Source organism: Sapajus apella, unplaced genomic scaffold (genome assembly GCF_009761245.1).
Source record: "Sapajus apella isolate SASKATOON/1434 unplaced genomic scaffold, GSC_monkey_1.0 scaffold118, whole genome shotgun sequence".
Taxonomy (NCBI): Eukaryota; Metazoa; Chordata; class Mammalia; order Primates; family Cebidae; genus Sapajus; species Sapajus apella.
This window is the reverse complement of record NW_022437058.1, coordinates 1137785-1157783: the sequence shown is the minus strand read 5'-3', so window position 1 is coordinate 1157783 and position 19999 is coordinate 1137785. Positions and strand designations below refer to the sequence as shown.

The following is a 19999-nucleotide window of genomic DNA, read 5'->3' as shown; positions in this document are numbered from 1 at the left end:
GCCCGGTCACCGCCCGACCGAGCCCCCAGTGGAAGGCAGGCCGACGGGCTGAGGCTGCCGAGAGAGCGCCCGTCGGCGCGGGCAGCCCTTACCTCGCTTTCGGGCTCCCGCAGCCCCTCCGACGCCATGGCGCGAGGCGTGGAGGAGGCCGCGCCGGGAGGCCAGCAGCCGGCCGTCGGCTGGCCTGAAAGACAAAGCGTTTCCGCCCTCGCATGCGACGCCAGGAAGTGCGTCACAGAAAAGCGACAGAGCCCGCCCTTCCTTCCGGCCGGAAGTACGGGGTGGCTGCACTGGACCTGCGCGGGTCGCACGTGGAGAGCAGTGAGGAGCGTGCGGGAGCTGCGGACCCCAGGAATCCTTTGGGCTGGGGACTCACCATAGCTTACGGGAGCCTCAAATGTGCCCTTTAGTGCTGGAATATCGGAGATAGTCTCCACCAAGGCAGCAGCGAGAGCCCGTGATTTACTCTGGTCTCTTGAACCTCACGAGTCTAGTGTTAGGGCGGCAGATAGCCCGGAAAGGCCCTTTGCTGAGGTGACCTTTGAGCAGTCACCTGAAGAGGAAGGAGGTTTACTAATAAGGAGGCCGAGATTATTCCCGCCCCACCACTGCATTTCCCTAAGGTTTCCTCAAGATTGGTGACTTATACAGGATTTGCATACCCTGTCTTACAAATCTGGAAAGCCTCCAAACTCTTGTACATTTCCAGAAACGCTGAGTTTGGAAGTAGCCACAGAAAACTTAAAAATTGCTCGTTTCTTTCGAAAGTTAAAAAAAAGTGCTAAGACATGGTCAAGAGATGGAATCGTAGTTTAATTTTCACGAGGGTAAAAAGCTCTACACACAGCAAATTCGTTAAAATAACTTTTGTCTTAAACACATAGGGCGAGGCGGGGATTGGAGGTTGACCAAAGGTACAGGAAAAGAATGCAGAGCGGACTTCAATAGATGGAAGAGGAACTTCCTTCTCGCTCAAAGGCTTAGAGGAAAGTGCAAGTGGATTTAAGAAACAGAAAATGTTATAGGCAAAATAAGCCTTTTGAGGAATGGGGAATTTATTAGGTTGAGGCAAATTGTAGGTTTCCTCCATCCCTTGCACAGACTAACTCATTGAATACCAAGTATTTCAAGCAAGTAAGGCAGGCGCAGCTCCAGTTTTTCCAGATTTCTGTCCAAGTATGTCCCAGTTTGCTACATGGCCTCTAACAGAAGTGAATCTTAGGGTCTCGTCTGGCAGGAATTTATGCTGGGAGTGGTGGCTTTCACCTTCCTTTCAGCACTACTGGGTCTAAGGTGTAATGTTTACTGAATTTTGTCATGTTTGTTAGTTACCCTGTACACGTCCTGTGGTGGTGGCAGTGAGGTGGGGGGAAGTGGAGTCTAGGAATGTTGCTAATCACAACCTTCAAAATTTATTGTTCTCATATGTAAAGACACACTTTCTTAACCAAGGGACCTTGTGTATGCTGGCTGTTCATTTAAGATGTTTCTATAGCATAGTAATTAGTTAGGATAAATAGCCTACGTCTGCATTTAACTCTGAAGTATTTCGTAGCACTGTAAAAGTTTTACAGTGCATTTGAACTTCTAAAAATATGGTGGATAACACGTAAAACTACTGTGAAAATATGGTAAAATCTACTTTGGCTTCAGTTTAAACATATCCTTGGTTCTTAATTTCTTCATTAAGTGAGTTAAATGGTATCCCTATCATATCATGCTATTTTAAACTCATTTAACATTATCTTTAAGGTAAGTTAACCTCCTCAGAGCTAAAACTGTAACACTGAAATCAATCTCAATAGTCACAAATTAATTGTAAGAAAATATACCTCAGAAATGTGAAACGGTGATAAATGCAACATACAAACTTTATTGAACAAAAGTAACAGGTAAAGTCAAACAGGCAATTAATATTAAGAGAAAAACTGACTGGAAGAACTTTTATCTTAAACATCTTAACAGTAACCTACTTGCAGTTGCATTTAACTGAGCTCTGTTGCTGTGAAGAATACAGCTCATGCACAGGTATGGATGAAAGATTTGTACATTTCTCAAGTATTCACTGAATACTACCTTATATACACATATACATTAAATTTGAAAAAGATTTGATATTCCCCAGGTAAACTTCATTTTTGTTGATCTTTTGGAAGAGGTCGTCTAAACAGAAGAATATGTGGTTCTGTGGAAAGAAAATGTTTTGTATCATTTTAATATGGTTTCCATACACTCAACAGAAATTCAAATGCATTCCCAACTAACCCAGAATAAAATAAACTAAGTCCACTATTACCTGGTTTGAGGTATCTAAAATGAATTTTACTTCAAAGTTACTGTCTACAGTAAATAAAGTAAAAGAAAGAAGATTACCTCTTTATAGGGGAAAACACCTCTTTCAAATCACCTACACGATCTCATACTAATGCTAATCCCCACAGATTCTGTTTCACATACCCCAATCCCAAGAAAGTGATAGTCCTTTTAGAGTTTTTGAGGCAATGTTTTTCTTTAACAGCAGAGTAGAAAGCAAGATAGTTTTAGTTCCACCTACTTCAGGTTCTATAGTATGTCTTCAAAGTTAGATTTACTGATAATCCAAAAATAGAATTTAATCAACACTGTTTTAGTATAGTTTACTATTTAATATGTGAAAAACATTTGGTAAATACCACATAATAGCATAAGGTGCCCATAAGCACATTTGAGTTAATACGCTATTGCCTCATTTAAACTTCATGTGGTAGGTAACTATCCTTTAAGAGGGCTGAAGAGTGAATCACTTTAAATTAAATTGATATCCACACATAGAAAAGAACACTTGTCTTAGGATACATTTATAGTAAAATGCTTTGGGATACTTAACTATCAATGATGATACAGATTTTAAAACATATGTTTTTCAAAATTTACTTTTTACATGATTTTTCAAGTAGAATAATGCATTACTTTCACTCCTGTGATATTTTATTTACCAGAAAATTGGAACTCTCTCCAGGGTCAAGAAATTCGTCAGTTAAAAAACAGTCAAGGCTGGGTGCCATGGCTCATGCCTGTAACTCAGCACTTTGGGAGGCTGAGGTGGACAGATCAAAAGGTCAGGAGATCAAGACCATCCTGGCCAACACAGTAAAATCCCACCTCTACTAAAAATACAAAAGAAAAAAAAAATTAGCCGGGCGTGGCAGCACTTGCCTGTAGTCCCAGCTGGTACTTAGGAGGCTGAGGCAGGACAATCACTTGAACCCGGGAGGCGGAGGTTACAGTGAGCCAAGATTGTGCCACTGCACTCCAGCCTCAGAGACAGAACAAGACTCCGTCTCAAAAAAAAAAAAAAATGCCCCCCCAAAAAAACAGTCAATCAGAAGAGTTACTTTGAGGTATCATTCAATGTCAATGATATTTTTAAAATTGATAGCCATACGACCAACATTTCAACAATTAGTGCTTTTACTATAATATAGCAAAGCTTACCTGGCTCATGAATCATGTAATGAACCCAGCCTAGACTCTGTTGGACACCAAGTCTCCTCCACTCCTCTTCAGACATCAGGTGAGTTTTAGGTACTTGTTTGGAAAGTTCTCTGGGTAACATAACATGCCTGTTAAAAGATATAGCCAAGCATTAGTCCAGTTCCTTTTCTACAATTGTCTCTTTATACATGTACCTTTAGCAACTCTATGTTGCTTTAATATTGAGAACTACACACTACTACCTATAATTCTAATTTGTGATGGCCTATGTTCAAATTAGGGAGCTAAGAGTGCACAATTCAAAAGCAGAAGACATTTTCCTTAGGATTAGTTTTTTTCTTTTAACAGAATGCTCACTAGTTGCCTTAATCTTCAGGAATAGATACTCAAAATATAAGCTGAGCATATGGTTACCAGCCACCAAATTATAAGCCAACAAGATGTAAGAGAACATTTAACTTATATGGAAAGTGTTCTCAAAGGGAAAGGACATGATGAACTCTTTCTCCTTCTTGTTGAATGCACATTAATATATGATAAGGGAGCAAGAGCAGGAATCCAGGACCATAGAACCAACTGTAAATTGAGAATGGTAAAGCAACTAGGTAAGGACCCAGCCTAGTCCCTGACTGTAGAGCTGTTATCCCTGCCCCAGATTATTAGATTTTTATGTAAGGAAAAAGTCTGTTACAGTTAATTTGGGTTTCCTCTTACTCAACAACATAGCTTTGTAGTAGCTACTAGTCCTTGTATGCTCCAGAAGTTGCTTTATACTTAAAGTACTTTATTCAAAATTAAAATTAGAAAACCACTAACTTCACATACACATTGTGTGCAACCTCAGTTTTCCAATTAACTTACTTTTATCCAAAACTTACATTGCTCAGTTTCTTAGGCAAGCATGGAATAACCTTCAAAGTTAAACCATCAATATGTACAATTGTAGCCTTATGAAATTCTCAAAAACAAATCATTGCTAATAGCATCCCAAAGCATTTTGTCAAACATTTGCCAAATGAATCTCCTCTCCAAATTAAGAATTTTTACTCAATTATCATTAAAAAGGACTTTATAAAAGTCACAGTTCTCAGCCGCATATCAACCATCTCCAGAAGTAGCAACAGTTTTATAACTGTTTTATACTTTATAACCACCAGCCCAAATTTTTAACCAGTGTAAGATATCTGTCTGAGTCAACTGGCTAGGGATGAATGAGGTACAATATGGTCACATTCAGACACAGTAAACTGAATGCCTAACCTATTAGAAGCACCAAGCCTCGTCAACTTAAATTTAGTCTGTGGCTGGTTATTTAAGTACCAATTTATTTGCAGGGCAAAGTGAACCTCAGAAAAATTCTATTATGTTGCTAGACTGCCTTAAAGCCACCAAGTCATAGCTTACTACCATAATTTGTAGAGTTTTTACCAATTCCAGTGAACTACATGGTGACTTTTAGTAGTTCTTACCAGCTATCACCCACATTCTTGAAATGCTGCTTTAACATCTGACTTTTAAGGCTCTACAAATAAATCTGTTATCTTATTTCTATCTTCTATATTGTTGATTATTCTCAAAGAGAAATGTAGTACTTTTGTGCCTTTTCTTTCAGATTTACAGAATAAGTAAATCTACCAACAAGTTATTTAGATAGAAATTACCACCTTTTTTTCTCCATAAACACAGAAACAGGCTCTCCTCCATCAGCGTTTCTTTATAAAGGAAAATTGTTTAGCAACCAGCCCATAAGAGGATTCTACCTGTATTTTGCCACAGAGATAGTCTGCAAACTAACTACACATAAGGACAATTATTTCCAAAATCTAAAGTTTATTTCAGTCGACATGCAAAACAGTGCTTATTACTAATTTGTAAAGGTGCCCAGAGAAATCCTCAGTTCTTCGCCTGTAAAAACAGACTTCCATGATGTGGGGGTTGGGGGCACCCACTGTTACGCCCTTAGAAACATAAGACCCTCATGTAAAAGGACTAGGAAATTAATTTTGTAATCAAGAAAAATAAAACTGCATACTGGGAAAAATACTATCCTTTGAAATATACATTGCATGCTGCCCCATTATATATTAATACAAACCACCCTAGATTCATGCCTTAGTGTTTTATTATCACTAGTTTCCCCTTTAAAATTATTTGTGGAGATTATCCTGTTTCATAAAGGTTAGTGGCTTGGCCAATTAACACCAGCTCTAATTTTTATTGGATTAAAATAAATCACTTCAGATATGTAAACTTGATTCTATACATTCCACACACAAATCAGTTGAGTATATTAAAACTAAAATATGAACTTACTGCCATCAGAAAGAAGTCTGAGAAGTAGCTTGATTTTCAATATTATGCCCTAAAAGAAACTCGTACCAACTCTTAAATCCTTATCCTAAACACTGGGCACCAGATGCGTTTCAGAATAATTTTCCAGGTTTTAGTAAGGTTATTATGGTTGACATTGCGTTCATTATTGAATATCCTCAATAGGGCTCTTGATTAACATCACATAATTGAACACTAGGCCGGCATATTACACGATTAGAACTGTATAGTTTATTATTACTACAAGGTTAAGACGATCTACTTGAAATTTACCTACAGCCAAAAAAACATGAGATTTTTCCAGCTAGGAATACAAAAGGGTCCAAGTATTACTACCCATAGAAATCTTCAGTATTCCTCATGTGAAAACAGACTTCCATGCTACTAGGGAGGGGGGAAAAAAGAGAAGCCACCCACTGTTTTGTTATTTCTTTCTTAAATAGCAATCGTAGAAATCTAACCTACAAGGGCAGCAGAGAGAAAATCAGGTCGAAATTTGGCCAACGATGGCATGGACTTTACCTCCCCTAAATCCTGGTAGTATCCCAGAATACAACTTTCTAGTCACTGCCTAGTAAGACAAGGGGTTGACTGGTCTTTGAAGCCACGCCCTAAATGAGTGTCCCGCATACAATAAGGACAACAAATTTTAAATGTTCCTATCCCCTACTCCCAGGGACATTTAAAATTTGTCTGATTTTACTGATCGATTATAGCCACTACGTTCTAGTACATCGCTTCAGGACTCAAATGCAAAAGTTCCTCGAAGCCAAAAATTTGGCCAGTGTACGCTAGCAGAAAATAATGCCCAAAGTCCACTCAACTTCTTAATCGGACTTAAAATGAAACTCCTTCAATAATGTCCTCAATTGTATGTCTGCGGCTAACCTATAATGGCCTAAATCACCATACCCAATAAACATTTTCAAATCCCCATCAAGCTCATTTTTCCGAGGTTCCCCTCAAAGCTAGTTCTTAGCACCACTCACTTCAAAAACAAGAAAATGAGGTGTGTTCCTCTATGCTAACAGATGAAAATTACCATTGTAAACCAGAAGCTAGTAAAAGTTCCATCACCCAGGCAGCGAATGGGAAAGTGTGGCATGGCTGCGAACGGAAAACGACGGCTCTAGGTGGGTTTTCCGGGTCTGGTTCAAAGAGCTGGAACTAAAACCAGTTACTGAACGGTCTAATCACTTCTGCCACAGCCGAGAGCAGAGTGACCGGATGGTCGCTCGGCGTCGCCCAGGACCCCGGGCCCCTCAAGTTGCGCTGGCTCCTATCCGGGCACTAAACGCCGCCCGCTGGGCTCTCTTCCCTCACCCTCCGCGTACACCGAACAAAGGCCCAACCGGCCGGGTGCGGCCGCGCACGCAACTTCGGCAGACTGCCCGGGGCGACAGGAGGCAGCGACCACGAACTCCAGCCCTAGCCCTCCGGCCCTGGGCTCCGCCCCCAGGCCCCTGGCCCCCACTCCCTGCTCCGCCTTGGGCGCCCCGCCCGCGTGGGCCCCGGCCGAGGGAGCCGGCTCCGGCCCTGAGAAAGCCGCTCACCGGTACTCGTAGTGCTCGTCGAAGTACTTGTCCGAGTAGTAGATCTGCTTGTGGGCCATCCTGCTGGCGCGCTGATGGAAACGAGAGAGCACGAAGAGCGGGCACAGCAGACAACTCGCACACGTCTCCTCAAAGCAACGACTCGGCAGAGACTAACGACCGCAGTCCCAACGATCCAGATTTGAATCCGACAGCCCGCCTCCGATTGGACAGCAGCGCCGACCAATCACCTTCTGCGGAAGTCACCCGGCTACCAGCCTATCGTCGCCGCCACCTCGCGGTTTCGGCTTCCCGGATCAGCCAATCAGAGACCTGTTGCCAGGTTGTCCGTTGAAAGAAGTGGAGAATAGGTACGGCGCCTTTGACGCGCAGGGGCGTGGCCAGAAGAGGGCGGAGTCGGGACGTTAAGGGCAGTAGAGCCCGTGCGCAGGACCGTGGAATGTTCCAGGACACGGAACCGTTGGAGCGGAGGAGCTGAGGGTGGAGTAAGGTATCACTGGGTTTGGTGATGACGCAGTCGGACGAGGCCGGAAGCGCGGGCCACAAAGCTTTGAACGGAAGCTGTCTGTCTTGCGCGGTTTTGGCGCTCCTCGTGCGGCCTTATATCCCCTCAGGTTCGAGCCAGAAACCTCGGTCCACCTCGAAAAGTAGTAGAAAGCAGAAAGGCTATGCGGTGTGAGGGGGGCGGCTGCGGTGTGGGCTGGGTGAGGGGAGCGCCGGCGGCCGCAGTGTGGCTGTGTCCCGTGCAGCCGTACCGCCTCCCCTGCACTTGCTGAGCTTCCGGCCTGGCCGGTCCGGGGCTCCTGGCGCGCCCCAGGCGAGTGTATGGAGAGTGGAGCCCGCGGAGCCACGGGTAGTGGCGGCAAGCTCCAGTGGTCCCGCCACTCGGGAAGCCGAGGCGGAGGGTCGCTTGAGCCCAGGAGTTCCAGACAGGCCTGGGCAGCAGAGCGAGACCCGGTCTCTACAAAGAAAAAAGAAATGGGCGTGAGACCCAGCGTGCTTTCTGTATCCTAACCTACCGTTCAAAACCAAGGCAGACCCAAGCCATGGAAAGCTTGAGGGAATAAAGTAATATTCTGCGGCGGCTAAGAATAACAGTGCTAATTAGTTCCTGGGTAAGGGGATTAAAAATGATCTTTAAAAACTCTTTTGGTTTCTTAATATTGACCCTAGTTTAAAAACACGTTCGACTGGGCGTGGTGGCTCACACCTGTAATCCCAGCGCTCTGGGAGGGAGGCCAATGTGGGTGGATCACTTGACGTCAGGAGTTCAAGACCAGCCTGACCAACATGGAGAAACCCCGTGTCTATTAAAAATACAAAATTAGCGGGGCATGGTGGCGCAAGCTTGTAACCCCAGCTACTCGGAAGGCCAAGGCAGGAGAATCTCTTGAACGCGGGAGGCGGAAGTGGTGAGCTGAGATCGCGCCATTTCCCTCCAGCCTGGGCAACAAGAGCGAAATTACATATCAAAAAAACAAAAACAAAAAGCACGTTCATAGAAAAGAAAGTTACTGGAAGAAACTTATGCCAAGATGTAAGTAGTGGTTGTTTTTAGATGACAGGATTAAAATGATCTTTCTGGTATTTTTCACATTTTCCACAATGAACACGTGTTATTTTGATATTAATTTCATTTTATGCTAATGGGTTCAGGGTGGCTGTGACTAAGAGACATAGATGGGTGGCTTAGATGAAGTCCCCCAGACTAGATGCTGGAAGTGGGAGGTCTTGGGAGCCAGTGAGGAGAGGGCTCTGTGAGAGCCCTTTTCCACACTGCAGATCACGGACAGGTTTTTGAACAAGTGAGGAAGCAGGCCCTCTAAGGCTATTTATAATCTGGATCCTGAGGGCCCCACTTTCATGACAATCTAATCTTGGTTACCTACCAAAGGCCCCACCTCCTAACTTCCTAATACAATCATTGGGGGGAAGGGGGTGTTTGAAATTCCTTTTTTTTTTTTTTTTTTTTTGGAGCTAGTTTCACTTTGTTGCCCAGGCTGGAGTGCAGTGGTACGATCTCAGCTAACTGCAACCTCGGCCGTCAAGCCCTTCTCCTGCCTCAGGCTTCCGAGCAGCTAGGATTACAGGCCCCCACCAACATGCCCAGCTAGTTTTTGTATTTTTAGCAGAGACGGGGTTTCGCCATGTTGACCAGGGTGGTCTCAAACTCCTGACCTAAAGTGATCCGCCCACCTTGGCCTCCCAAAGTGCTGGGATTGTCATAGGCATGTGAACCAGAGCAACTCCATCTTAAACAGGAGCTGGGTAAGATGAGGCTAAAACCTATTGGGCTGCATTCTTAGAGTGTTAAGGCCTTCTAACTCAAGGATGAAATAGGAGGTCAGCACAAAATACAGGTCATAAAGACCTTGCTGATAAAACAGGTTGCAGTAAAGGAGCCAGTCAAAACCCACCAAAACCAAGAGGGCAATGAGAGTGACCTCTGGTCATCCTCATTGCTGCACTCCCACCAGTGCCATGACAGTTTACAAATGCCCTGGCAACTTCAGGAAGTTACCCTATATGGTCTAAAAAGGGGATGCATGAATAATCCTCCCTTGTTTAGTGTATCATCAAGAAATAACCATAAAAATGGGCAACCAGCAGCCTTTACGGGTCTATGGAGTAGCTATCCTTTTATTCCTTTAGTTTTTAAATAAACTTACTTTCACTTTGCACTGCGGACTTACCCTGAATTCTTTCTCATGCGAGGTCCAAGGATCCTCTCTTGGGATCTGGATCAGGACCCCTTTCTTGTAACAGAATTACAGGCATGAGCCATGGCGCCCGGCCTGGAATTGCCACACACAATTTGGTGGGTAGGAGCACACACATTCATTCACACATGATAGAATCCTTCAGGTGTCAGATTAAGGATTTCATCTTCTGAAAGGCCTTTCTTAATCACCTTCTCTAGAGAAGGTCCCTCAGTTTCCCCATTATGCCCTTGCCACAGACTCCACTTGCCTCCCACTGTTGCAATTGCATGTTTGCTTAGGTGGTGTTTGTCTCCCTACCTCCACTACAAAATACTCTCTGTGAAGCCAGTGCAGAGACCATGTCTGTTTTGTTCACCACGCAGTGCCCAGCACATAGCAGAGTCCCTTGCACACATGATAAGCACACAATGAGAAGTAAATTTTAGGTGCAGTGTAATAACAAGCATAAAAAAATCATATAATAATTACTATGATGGCAAAAATGTGAATAAACTGTTAAGGAAAATGTGCAAGGAAATTACTTTCTGGTAGAACCTGGGGAAAAAAAACTTCCTAGAAGATATATTTTTAAATAAATGTACAGATGCTCCTCAGTTTACAATGGTATTACATCCTGACAGGTCAAAAAATTGTAAGTTGAACCATTGTAAGTCAGGGACCATCTGCATTGTGAAAAGTTTCAAACACATGGAATAATGGAATCAACTCCCATGTACACATTGTGCATCTGAAAATCTGAAATGCTCCAAAAATCCAAAACGTTGAGCAGCACTGACACAATATCAAAGGAGATGCTCATTGGAGCATTTCGGGTTTTCCAATTACAGATACAGAACTGGTAAATAGAGTGCCAATATTCCAAATTCCAAAAAAACCCTGAAACACTTCTGGTCCCAAGTGTTTTGGGTAAGGGATACTCAACCTGTCCCAATCATTTATCTTCAGCAATTACTGTTTGCCAATCATGTTTCATCTGTTCCCCTCTAACTTTTTTTCTAGAGTATTAATGAAAAGATCCCAGATACGTCAGTTCACTCCTAAATAAAACTTTTCAGCGTATGTTTATGGTGTGCATCTTAGGAAAATTAAAAAAAAACAACTTAACAACGTCATTATTACACTTAAGAGGTACTTAATACTCTCTGATAGCTGGGTTAGGCTCACATTTCCCTGACTGCCCCACCAGTGCTTTTTACAGTTAGTTTGTTTGACTCTGCTTTCAAACTTGGGCCTACATCTTGCATTTTGTTATCATCTCTTTTAGTCTTCTTTAAACAACCCTCCCACCACCCTCCCCACACATACCCCTGCCACCTTTTTTTTTAACATCAGTTTGTCAAACCAGGTCATTTTTGCCCGTGGAACGTTCCGCATTCTGGATGTGTGTAATTGTTCCCTTGTGGTGCAGTTTTCCTGGTTTTTCTATTTCTTGTATTTGTTACAATCTGGCATTTAGATCTAGGTTAAAACAAAAGAATTTACCAAAAATCGCTAGTAAGGGGCAGACTCATATTTGAACCCAAGCAGTCTGACTCCAGAGTTCGGCCTCTTAACCACTATTCTGTTGTGTCTCTTAGAGTTCCACAGGTAGACAACCAGGAGGGCCAGCACCATTTCAGTAGAAGTACTGGCAGTTGTGAAGGCGTGAGGAAACATGGTACACACAGAAAATGCTGACCAGGTTGGGCTTAGACTGTAAAAATCATGGAAAGGAAAGTATGGGAAGTGAATGCAGGAGGTTGAATGTGGTAGACAGAAAAATGCCTGTCTTTGTCCATTTTCTGTTGGTGTAAAGGACTACCACAGCCTGGGTGATTTATAAAGGAATGAAATTTATTTCTTACAGTCTTGAAGGCTGGGAAGTCAAAGGGCCACATCTGGTGAAGGCCTTCTGCCACATCATAACATGGTGGAGGGCATCCCATGGAGGGAGGGCAAAGGCAAACTGGCTGAGGTATCTTTTCCTCTTCTTATAAAGCCATCAGTCCCATCATGGGATCCCCACCTGGATGACTAATCTTAATTACTTCCCAAAGGCCCCACCTCCAAATACCATAAACGTGAATTTGGGGATTAAGTTTCCAACACATGAAATTTGGAGGACACATTCCAACCACAACAGTGTTTGTGTCCTAATATTTGGTATTTGTGAATGTTACCTTACACAGCAAAAGAGGCTTTACAGGTGTGATTAAATTAAGGATTTTAAGATCAGGAGGTTATCCTGGATTATCAGAGTGGTCAAATGTTATCACAAGGGGCCTTAGAGGAGGGAGACAAGAGGGTCTGTGAAGGAGCTGGGATGAAAACAGAAGACAGAGTAATAAGACCACGAGGCAAGTGCTGCAGGCAGCTTTTTGAAGCTGGAAAAAAGAAATAGATTTCTTCCTTAGAGTCTCCAGAGGGAACTCAGTCCTGCTGACATAATTTTAGCCTGGTCAGACCTATTTTGGATGTCTGACCTCTGTACCTATAAACTACCTGTGACTAATGGAATATAAACAACATCCCACTATGATGTTCACTGCAGCTTTGTAATTGTAGATGCCCTTTCTCGTTTTAAGGATTTTTTCATTCCTAGCTTGCTGAATTTTTATCATAGATACTGTGTTTCATCAAATGCTTTAAGCCTTTTAGTTTTGTACTTAAATAAAAATTATTTTACAACTATGAATATAAGTTGTAAATATAAAAAAGCTAAAAAGATTTCCTTAAGACTGCAGTCTTAAGGAAAAGTCACATGGAAACATTGAAAACTAAATAGTTGAAATAAAAAATTTGATAAGTAAACTGAATGCACAGTGGATACAAATAAAGAGCTAATTATCAAACTAGAAGACTATGTCGAATACCAGCCCCAGAAAGCATTAGGAAAGAATAAAGAGATGGAAAACATGAAGTAAAAAGACATGGAAGCTAGAGGTAGAGGTGACAACTGTCATTAAAGAAGGTTCCCAAAGGGAGAGAAAAAATGAACAGAAGGGAGGAAATACTTGTACAGGTAACGGCTGTGAATTCCCTACTTTTAAAGAAAGATAAAATGCTTTCTATTGAAAAGGCGTATAGAGTGCTGAACAGTATAGATAAAAATATATAACCACAGAAAGATTATGGTGCAATTTAAGAAGATCAAAGACAAAGGAAAATTCTAAAAGCTTCCAGGAAGAAATTGCAGATCACCTACGAAGCAGCAAGAATAGGTTGACAGTCCAAATCTCAAAAGCCTCACTGGATCCAAGAAGTAAATGGGTTACTGTTTATAATGTATTGAATAAAAGTAAAAACGAATTTACTACAACAATGCAAAATATACTGGAAATAAAGCAAAGTTTTGCTGTTGTCTGAAAAAGCATAGATGTAAATGATGTTAGCAATTCAGAAACCAACATGGCTAGAATAGAGAGGTTAAGAGGGAAGTTAGTGCATGCTAAGGCATTTATCTTTGCAGCTGCTGATAAATTTAGGAAGTTGAAAGAGATTAGGAGTCCATTACCAGAACTATTGGCTACATACAGTTGATTTGTTTCTGTTACCATCTGCAATAGCAAAACTAGATGTTTTCAAGTACTGCGTGCCTCCTTGGGGTAGATTTGAACTTATTGTCACAAATACGTTCCTTCCTAGTATGCATGCCCCTTTGCGAAGTTACTTCACTGCTCTTTCCAATAATAGGTGAAATCTATTTCTTCACCCTTGGTCTGGTCTTATGACTTGCTTTGGCCAGTAAAATGTGGCTGAAGTGATGTTACACCACTTCTAAGGCTAGTCCTTAAGAGACATGGCAGTTTCTACCTTCCCTGTCTTGAAAGGCTGCCTGAATGTGATGATCAGGAAGACACACAGACTAGAACTAAGTTCCTTGTGTATCATTAGCACCAGCTGCTAAATGTGTGCCTACTGTAAGAATTAAAGGAGAGAAACACGAAGGGTGGCTTGACAGTCAACAGGCTTATTTCAAACTTGGGTGAGACTTCTGACTGAGTTAGGTCAGAAGCTGCACTCTCTTATACACTAAGAGTTTTTAAGGAATCGGGGTGGGAGATATCAGAGGCTTGGACTGCTTCTGTGTCTCTTTGTTGTGCTTATCTGGGAGGGAGAGTTGTGTGTCTGTTCCTGTACATCTTTCTGCAGCTGCAGGCATATCCCCCCGAGTCTGCTTTTAGCGCCCCTATTTTAGTGCACCTGAAGGAAAAGGAATGTGCTTATTAAGTCCCACTGTTTTGCTGGGTCCCATTGTATAAGGGTGAAGTTTGGCAGTTACCCAAGAGACTATCCCCCAACCTCCCTCCATGCCCGAGCTGTCTTCTCTATGTTTTGCTGTCTGCTCTTTCTGCTGCTTGTAGTTAGAAGAGAAGTGATTTCCTTAAAATGCACGGGATTAGAAAGAGAGCTGGAATTTAAAGTGGCAGTGTTTGTCCAAGACGACAGTTGTCTTGCTCTATCGTTCCAGACCCTATAGTTATAAAAAGGACAAGGGGCAATGTGTTCTTTCTGGCTACTTCCTGCTGATGGTGGGGGGCGGAGTGTTTTTTTGGTCTTGGATTGACTGCAGGAGCAACACTGTCTGTAGATGTTTTTGGGTAGTTGTCTGCAAAATGGCCATGATTCTGTTGGTTAAAAATTTTTGAAAAAGGTTAATTAGGCAGTGTAAAAACATTGGTCCTAGGTTTTTCAGCAGAGTTTTTTATTAGGCCTGATTGGTTGAGACAGAAGCAACATTTCTTTCCTAATGACAGGCAGAGGTGCATGTTTGGAAAGACCCATGTGTTATTTTTTGTTAGTAACTGTTATTCCTGCTGTGAGGATGATAATTAAGCAAAATACGACAGTAATTGAGATTCTCTGTTCGATATTCCACCCTGAGGGTGGTATAGTATATAGTCCTACTGCAAATAATAGAGTGAATAAAGCAATTCCTGCAAGGATGACATAGTAAATAATTTCCATTAAAAAAGGTTTTAATATTTGGCTTAAAAGGAGAGGTAGAAATGATAAAAAGTATTTGGTGAGGTAGGGTTGAGACTGAGTAGGATGAGTAGTTTTTACTTAGTTACTTATCTTTTATGATTGTCAGCTTACGATTTTTTTTTTTTTTTTTACATGGCTAGGACATTTTTTTGGGCTGTTAGAGATTGCTTTTTCAGTCCTTTAGGCTTTGACTTGAGTGTAATGTATCCAAGAGTTGATTTCTGTAATGGATATAATTTAAACTGTAGAGAATAATGAAAAACATTAGGCAAGACTAGAATTTTTTTTTTTTTTTTGAGACAGAGTCTTGCTCTGTCGCCCAGCCTTGAGTGCAATGATGCAATCTCGGCTCACTGCAACCTCTGCCTCCAAGGTTCAAGCGATTCTCCTGTCTCATTCTCCTGGGTAGCTGGGACTACAGGCAAATGCCACCATGCCTGGCCAATTTTTGTATTTTTAGTAGAGATGAGGGTTCACCGTGTTAGCCAGGATGGTCTTGAACTCCTGACCTTGTGATCTGCCTACCTCAGCCTCCCAAAGTGCTGGAATTACAGGCGTGAGCCACAGCGCATGGCCAAGACTAGAATTTAACAAGTGTGCTATAGTTTTGGAAACATTAATTTTCACTCTTCAGTTTTCTGTTTTTATTAAAAGACAAATCATGGTAGGATTGGTTTGCTTTATTATACTTGGCTTAATTATTATATACAGTGTATCAAGAATAATTATTTGCTACATAGGCTTTTTAAATTGGCTTTGATGGAACTTTATTATATAGAAGGAATTTGAGATAAGACACATTAAAGCCCAGCCCAGCCATGAATTTGTACCATTAAATAGCTGAGTTGGGTGAATTCGTCTCCTCCTGAGGTTCTAAGATAACTTGGGGTTCCTGGGCTGTCAGAAAGTAACATTCTTTATTTACCACAGATCAGAAACCCTGAACAGGGACTGTGTACACAGAATATGAGGCCAGTTTCCAAGGGCTTTCTTGGCTTCATACGTGAAGTTCAATTCCTTAAAGGAGAGCATACCATTCCAGTCAAAGCCTTGGTAAAATAACCAATTTCTTCAATTGTATTCTGTTACAAAAGAAAACAGATTCTTATTGCACTGATACCAACAACTATATTGTTGTAATTTAAGAATACTTAGTTTTCAAATTCTAGAGGAACTAGGCAGAGGAAAACAAACACGCTTTAAATTCTATTTACAGGAGTATATTTTACTTAGTTAAAGGCTGTAGCTAGATTAAGGCAAATTTTCTTGACTCTGAAAAATAAGATAAAGGTTAGCAGTGTTCTAAGCAAAAGGTAGAAATTTGTTTTTGTTTTCTATTGGTTTAGTCCATTTTATTAACCTTTGCTTGCTTGATATTTATAAACATTTTTGCTTTTCATGAATTCTGTTTGCTTTGTTGTTGTTGCTGTTGTGAGTAAGGTTACCGACTTATTTTGTAATTTGGGCAAAGTAACTCTCAAATATAATGCTTTTTAAAAAATCCTAATGCTTGAGTAAAATCAGAAGGTGAGTGCTTAGGTAGAAATAAGTAACTGCTGAACCAGTGGAAGCAAAGTTCAGTTGGGTAATACACTTTATGATACGGACAAGTCAAGTCTTATTTGTTCCAAAAGTGCTGGCTTTATTTCTGTAGTCACAGAATAGTGTAAAGGCAAGGCTTACCCAGCTCCTGGCTCCCACGTGAACATTACTCAGTATGCCAGATTTTCTTAAGGTGCACTAGCCACTCAGGACATTTTTACTGGTGGGAACTGAGATTTTCTAGATGCCTAAATTAACAGCTAATGCTGGTTTATCTTTGGGACATGCTCATTGAAACATTGAAACAGTATTATCACTCAACTTGAATCCTAGCTTTTGTTCCCTTATTATCTTGTTAGAGTAATGAATATATTTATACAATGAAGACAACTTTCTTTTGCTTTTTTAGGTTAGAGCTTCAGCATGAGAATTATACTTTGACATAGAAAATCAGGTCTACAAGTGAAATATAATAAAGTATTCTGGAAAGAAGGAGACTCTACCTTATAACCACAATAGAAAAATACACGGCAGTAAGGCCTGGTTCCTTCTTCTCTCATTGCTTTGTGATTTTTTTCCTCCACTTTTGGGAACTAAAATCTCTTTGCTTAAATGCTGAATTTATAAACTGAAACAGACTCTTGGGTTTTGTTATAAAGGCAAAGTAATAATACTTCTCTATATATTATAGGGTTATATAGTATAATAACTTGAATCCATGGTTGGAACTGACTGAACCTACATAGATACTAATCTGAATGACTCATATATAGAAAATGTGCAATATTCTAAGTATAAAAAAATTAAACTGGACAAGTTTTATTTTTGAAATTAGATTAGAAAATGTTACATAACTTGGAACTTTAGTAGTGTATACTTTTGTTTTGTAATATAAATGAAAATAACCTAGATGGCAAACTATTCCATTATCTGGGCAGAAATTATAAATGGAAGATGTACTCCAGAGCTATACGACTGAGGGACATTTCAACTTGAATTCCCCAGTGGCAAAAGTAGTATATAAACTAATGCTAGTGTATATACATTGGGTCCTTATTGCTGCGTCCTATCTCCATTGGTTGGAGTTAGACCTCACAGTCTAAGCTAAACCCAATTGGCTAACAACTTAAAACTTTCCTAAATAGGTAAAGGCAATGGAGAATGAAAGGAAAAGAGGAAGTTGCTTGCAAAAGGACTTAGAAAGGTAATAACATTTCCAAATAAGGAAGGGTCATAGGCTGTGAGCTGGGACATGCCTGAGCATGTCCAGAGCAAGCATCTTGGTTAAAGTACAAGGAGATAGAATGTAATTACTCTCTTATTAAGATAGGGCTTAACGAAGAGTTATTAGCAAAACAACACCAAAAAAAAAAGCCAAAAACAATAAGGCTTTGAAGGAAGTTAGTCTTTAAAAGAAACTATCATTTCTAACATTTATTACTTATTCTTTAACAAGAAGGGAAACTTTGAAGAGGAACTTTTTACTTTCCACATAGACTTTTTGATAGTTCTTGTTATTTAATCTTTTCAAGAACATATATATACTATGTCACACGTTTGGCTTGAAAAAAATTTTTTTTTTCTTTTGAGATGGAATCTCACTTTGTAACCCAGGCTGAAGTGCAGTGGTTCAGTATCAGCTCACTGAAACCTCTGCCTCTCGGGTTCAAGTGATGCTCCTGTTTCAGCCTTCTGAGTAGCTGGGATTACAGGCGTGTGCCACCATGCCTAGGTCATTTATTGTATTTTTAGTAGTGACGGGGTTTTGCCATGTTGCCCAGGCTGGTCTTGAACCCCTGAGCTCAGGCAATCTGCCCACTTTGGCCTCCCAGAGTGCTAGGATTACAGGTGTGAGCCACCATGCCCATCCTTGATTTTTAAATATTTTGATAACTGTTGCTATAGACTGAATCATATCCCCCCAAATCCATATGTTGGTGTTCTAACCCCCATTGTGACTGTATTTGGAGACAGGGCTTTTAAAGGTAATTAAGGGTAAATGAGGTCATAAGAGGCCTTAATCCAATAGGATTGGTGGTTTTCTAAGAAAAGGTTCTCCCCCTCTCCCACCTGTTCCCCTTCTCTGCACTAGCAAGCACTAAAGAAAGGCCATGTGAACACACAGCAAGAAGGTGGCCTTCTGCAAGCCAGAGCCCTCACCAGGAACTAACTCTGTCAGCACCTTGATCTTGGATTTGTAACCTTCAGAAGCATGAGAAAATAAATTTCTGTTGTTTAAGCCACCTAATCTATGGTATTTTGTTATGGCAGCTCAAGCTGACTAATACAACTGCATTTTCGTACAATTGGTTTTGTTCTGAATATGCATTTTTTTAACATATTTAAAATACTGTTCTGAGAAGGGGTTTGTAGGCTTCACCAGACTGCCAAAGGAGTGCATGGCATAGAGGTGGATAAGAACCCTTGGGCTCACTGGGTTTTATGGGTGAGCCTGTGATTTTCCTTGCTTTTCTCTACTTTGGAGGCTGGAAATTAAATCACTCAACTCCCCAGCCTCTCTTGCAGTTAAGAACAGACACATTTGTGAGCTCTGGTCAGTGAGGGATAAGAGGGGACTGATGAGATGTTCTATGGGAGAAATTTCCTTCTGGAATAGAATGAAAAAGCCTTTTGAGCATAGACATCTTTGCGTTTCTTTGCCTGTCTTTCTGCCTGGATCATGATGCAATGTCTAGATGTGGAACAAAAATTTTGCAGTTCTCAAAGTTGCACGTCAAAGATAGCAGTTTTGACAGCAACCTGGAGCTGATGCATTGATCTTGGACTGACCACTTTTAGATGTTTTGTCAATTGAGGAAACTCAGCACATTTGGCTAAGCCTCTGTAATTCCATGTCTGTTATTTGAAGCTTAAAGTAATGCTGACTGATAATCCTGGCAAATTAAGACCCATGTCTAGCAGTGTTTTTCAAACTGGGATCCCTGGACACCCAGAATCTATTAATATGTTCTTAAGAATTTGAGAGCTCTGAAAGAATTCTGTCAGTGTTGTGTGCTCATGTTGACAATAATCCAAAATATATACATACAAATAAGAATATATTTGTCTGTTATAAATCCTAAAGTCTCTTAGTCTTTTTTTTTTGAGATGGAGTTTCTCTCTTGTTGCCCAGGCTGGAGTGAAATGGCGCAATCTGGGCTCCACCTCCCAAGTTCAAGCAATTCTCCTGCCTCAGCCACCGGAGTAGCTGGGATTACAGGCATGAGCCACCACGCCCGGCTAATTTTATATTTTTAGTAGAGACAGGGTTTCTCCATGTTGGCCAGGCTGATCTTGAACTCCTGACCTCAGGTGTTGCAACTGCTTTGGCCTCCCAAAGTGCTGGAATTACAGGTGTGAGCCATTGAGTCTGGCCTTTTCTTTTTCTGTTACTTTTTTTTTTTTTTT

General features: G+C 41.2%; 2 protein-coding genes and 1 long non-coding RNA gene across 10 annotated transcripts in view; 1 reads left to right on the top strand and 2 right to left on the bottom strand.

Annotated features, from left to right (window-relative positions):
- Positions 1 to 1712, bottom strand: part of SECISBP2 (SECIS binding protein 2) — a 43387-nt gene extending 41675 nt beyond the window's left edge. For 5 of the 8 annotated variants that reach the window (XM_032260430.1, XM_032260431.1, XM_032260434.1 and 2 more), the window contains exon 1: positions 93 to 226. In XM_032260430.1, coding sequence (XP_032116321.1) covers positions 93 to 128 — 36 coding nt within the window. In that variant the 5' untranslated portion in view covers positions 129 to 226. Of the gene's footprint in view, positions 1 to 92; positions 239 to 376 lie in introns of those variants that run through there. The other 3 variants (XM_032260428.1, XM_032260436.1, XM_032260433.1) reach the window with 3 other exon arrangements.
- A 137-nt stretch (positions 1713 to 1849) lies between these two features.
- On the bottom strand, positions 1850 to 7588 carry CKS2 (CDC28 protein kinase regulatory subunit 2). The gene is made up of 3 exons (XM_032260438.1): positions 7359 to 7588; positions 3475 to 3602; positions 1850 to 2185 (listed from the first exon to the last, which is right to left on the bottom strand). The coding sequence occupies exons 1-3, from the start codon at positions 7415 to 7417 to the stop codon at positions 2133 to 2135; spliced, it is 240 nt and encodes a 79-aa protein (XP_032116329.1). The 5' UTR covers positions 7418 to 7588; the 3' UTR covers positions 1850 to 2132.
- A 149-nt stretch (positions 7589 to 7737) lies between these two features.
- Positions 7738 to 19750, top strand: LOC116538192. The gene is made up of 3 exons (XR_004263543.1): positions 7738 to 8473; positions 17001 to 17124; positions 18684 to 19750. It is a non-coding gene; the product is annotated as an uncharacterized LOC116538192 (long non-coding RNA).
- Positions 19751 to 19999: the final 249 nt, after the last annotated feature.

Coding starts and splice junctions, on each gene's coding strand:
- CKS2 (XM_032260438.1), bottom strand. CDS start 7,417: ATGGCCCACAAGCAGATCTACTACTCGGACAAGTACTTCGACGAGCAC. Junction 3,603..7,358: donor GACGAGCACTACGAGTACCG/GTGAGCGGCTTT, acceptor ATCTTTTAACAG/GCATGTTATGTTACCCAGAG. Junction 2,186..3,474: donor TTACATGATTCATGAGCCAG/GTAAGCTTTGCT, acceptor TTCTTTCCACAG/AACCACATATTCTTCTGTTT.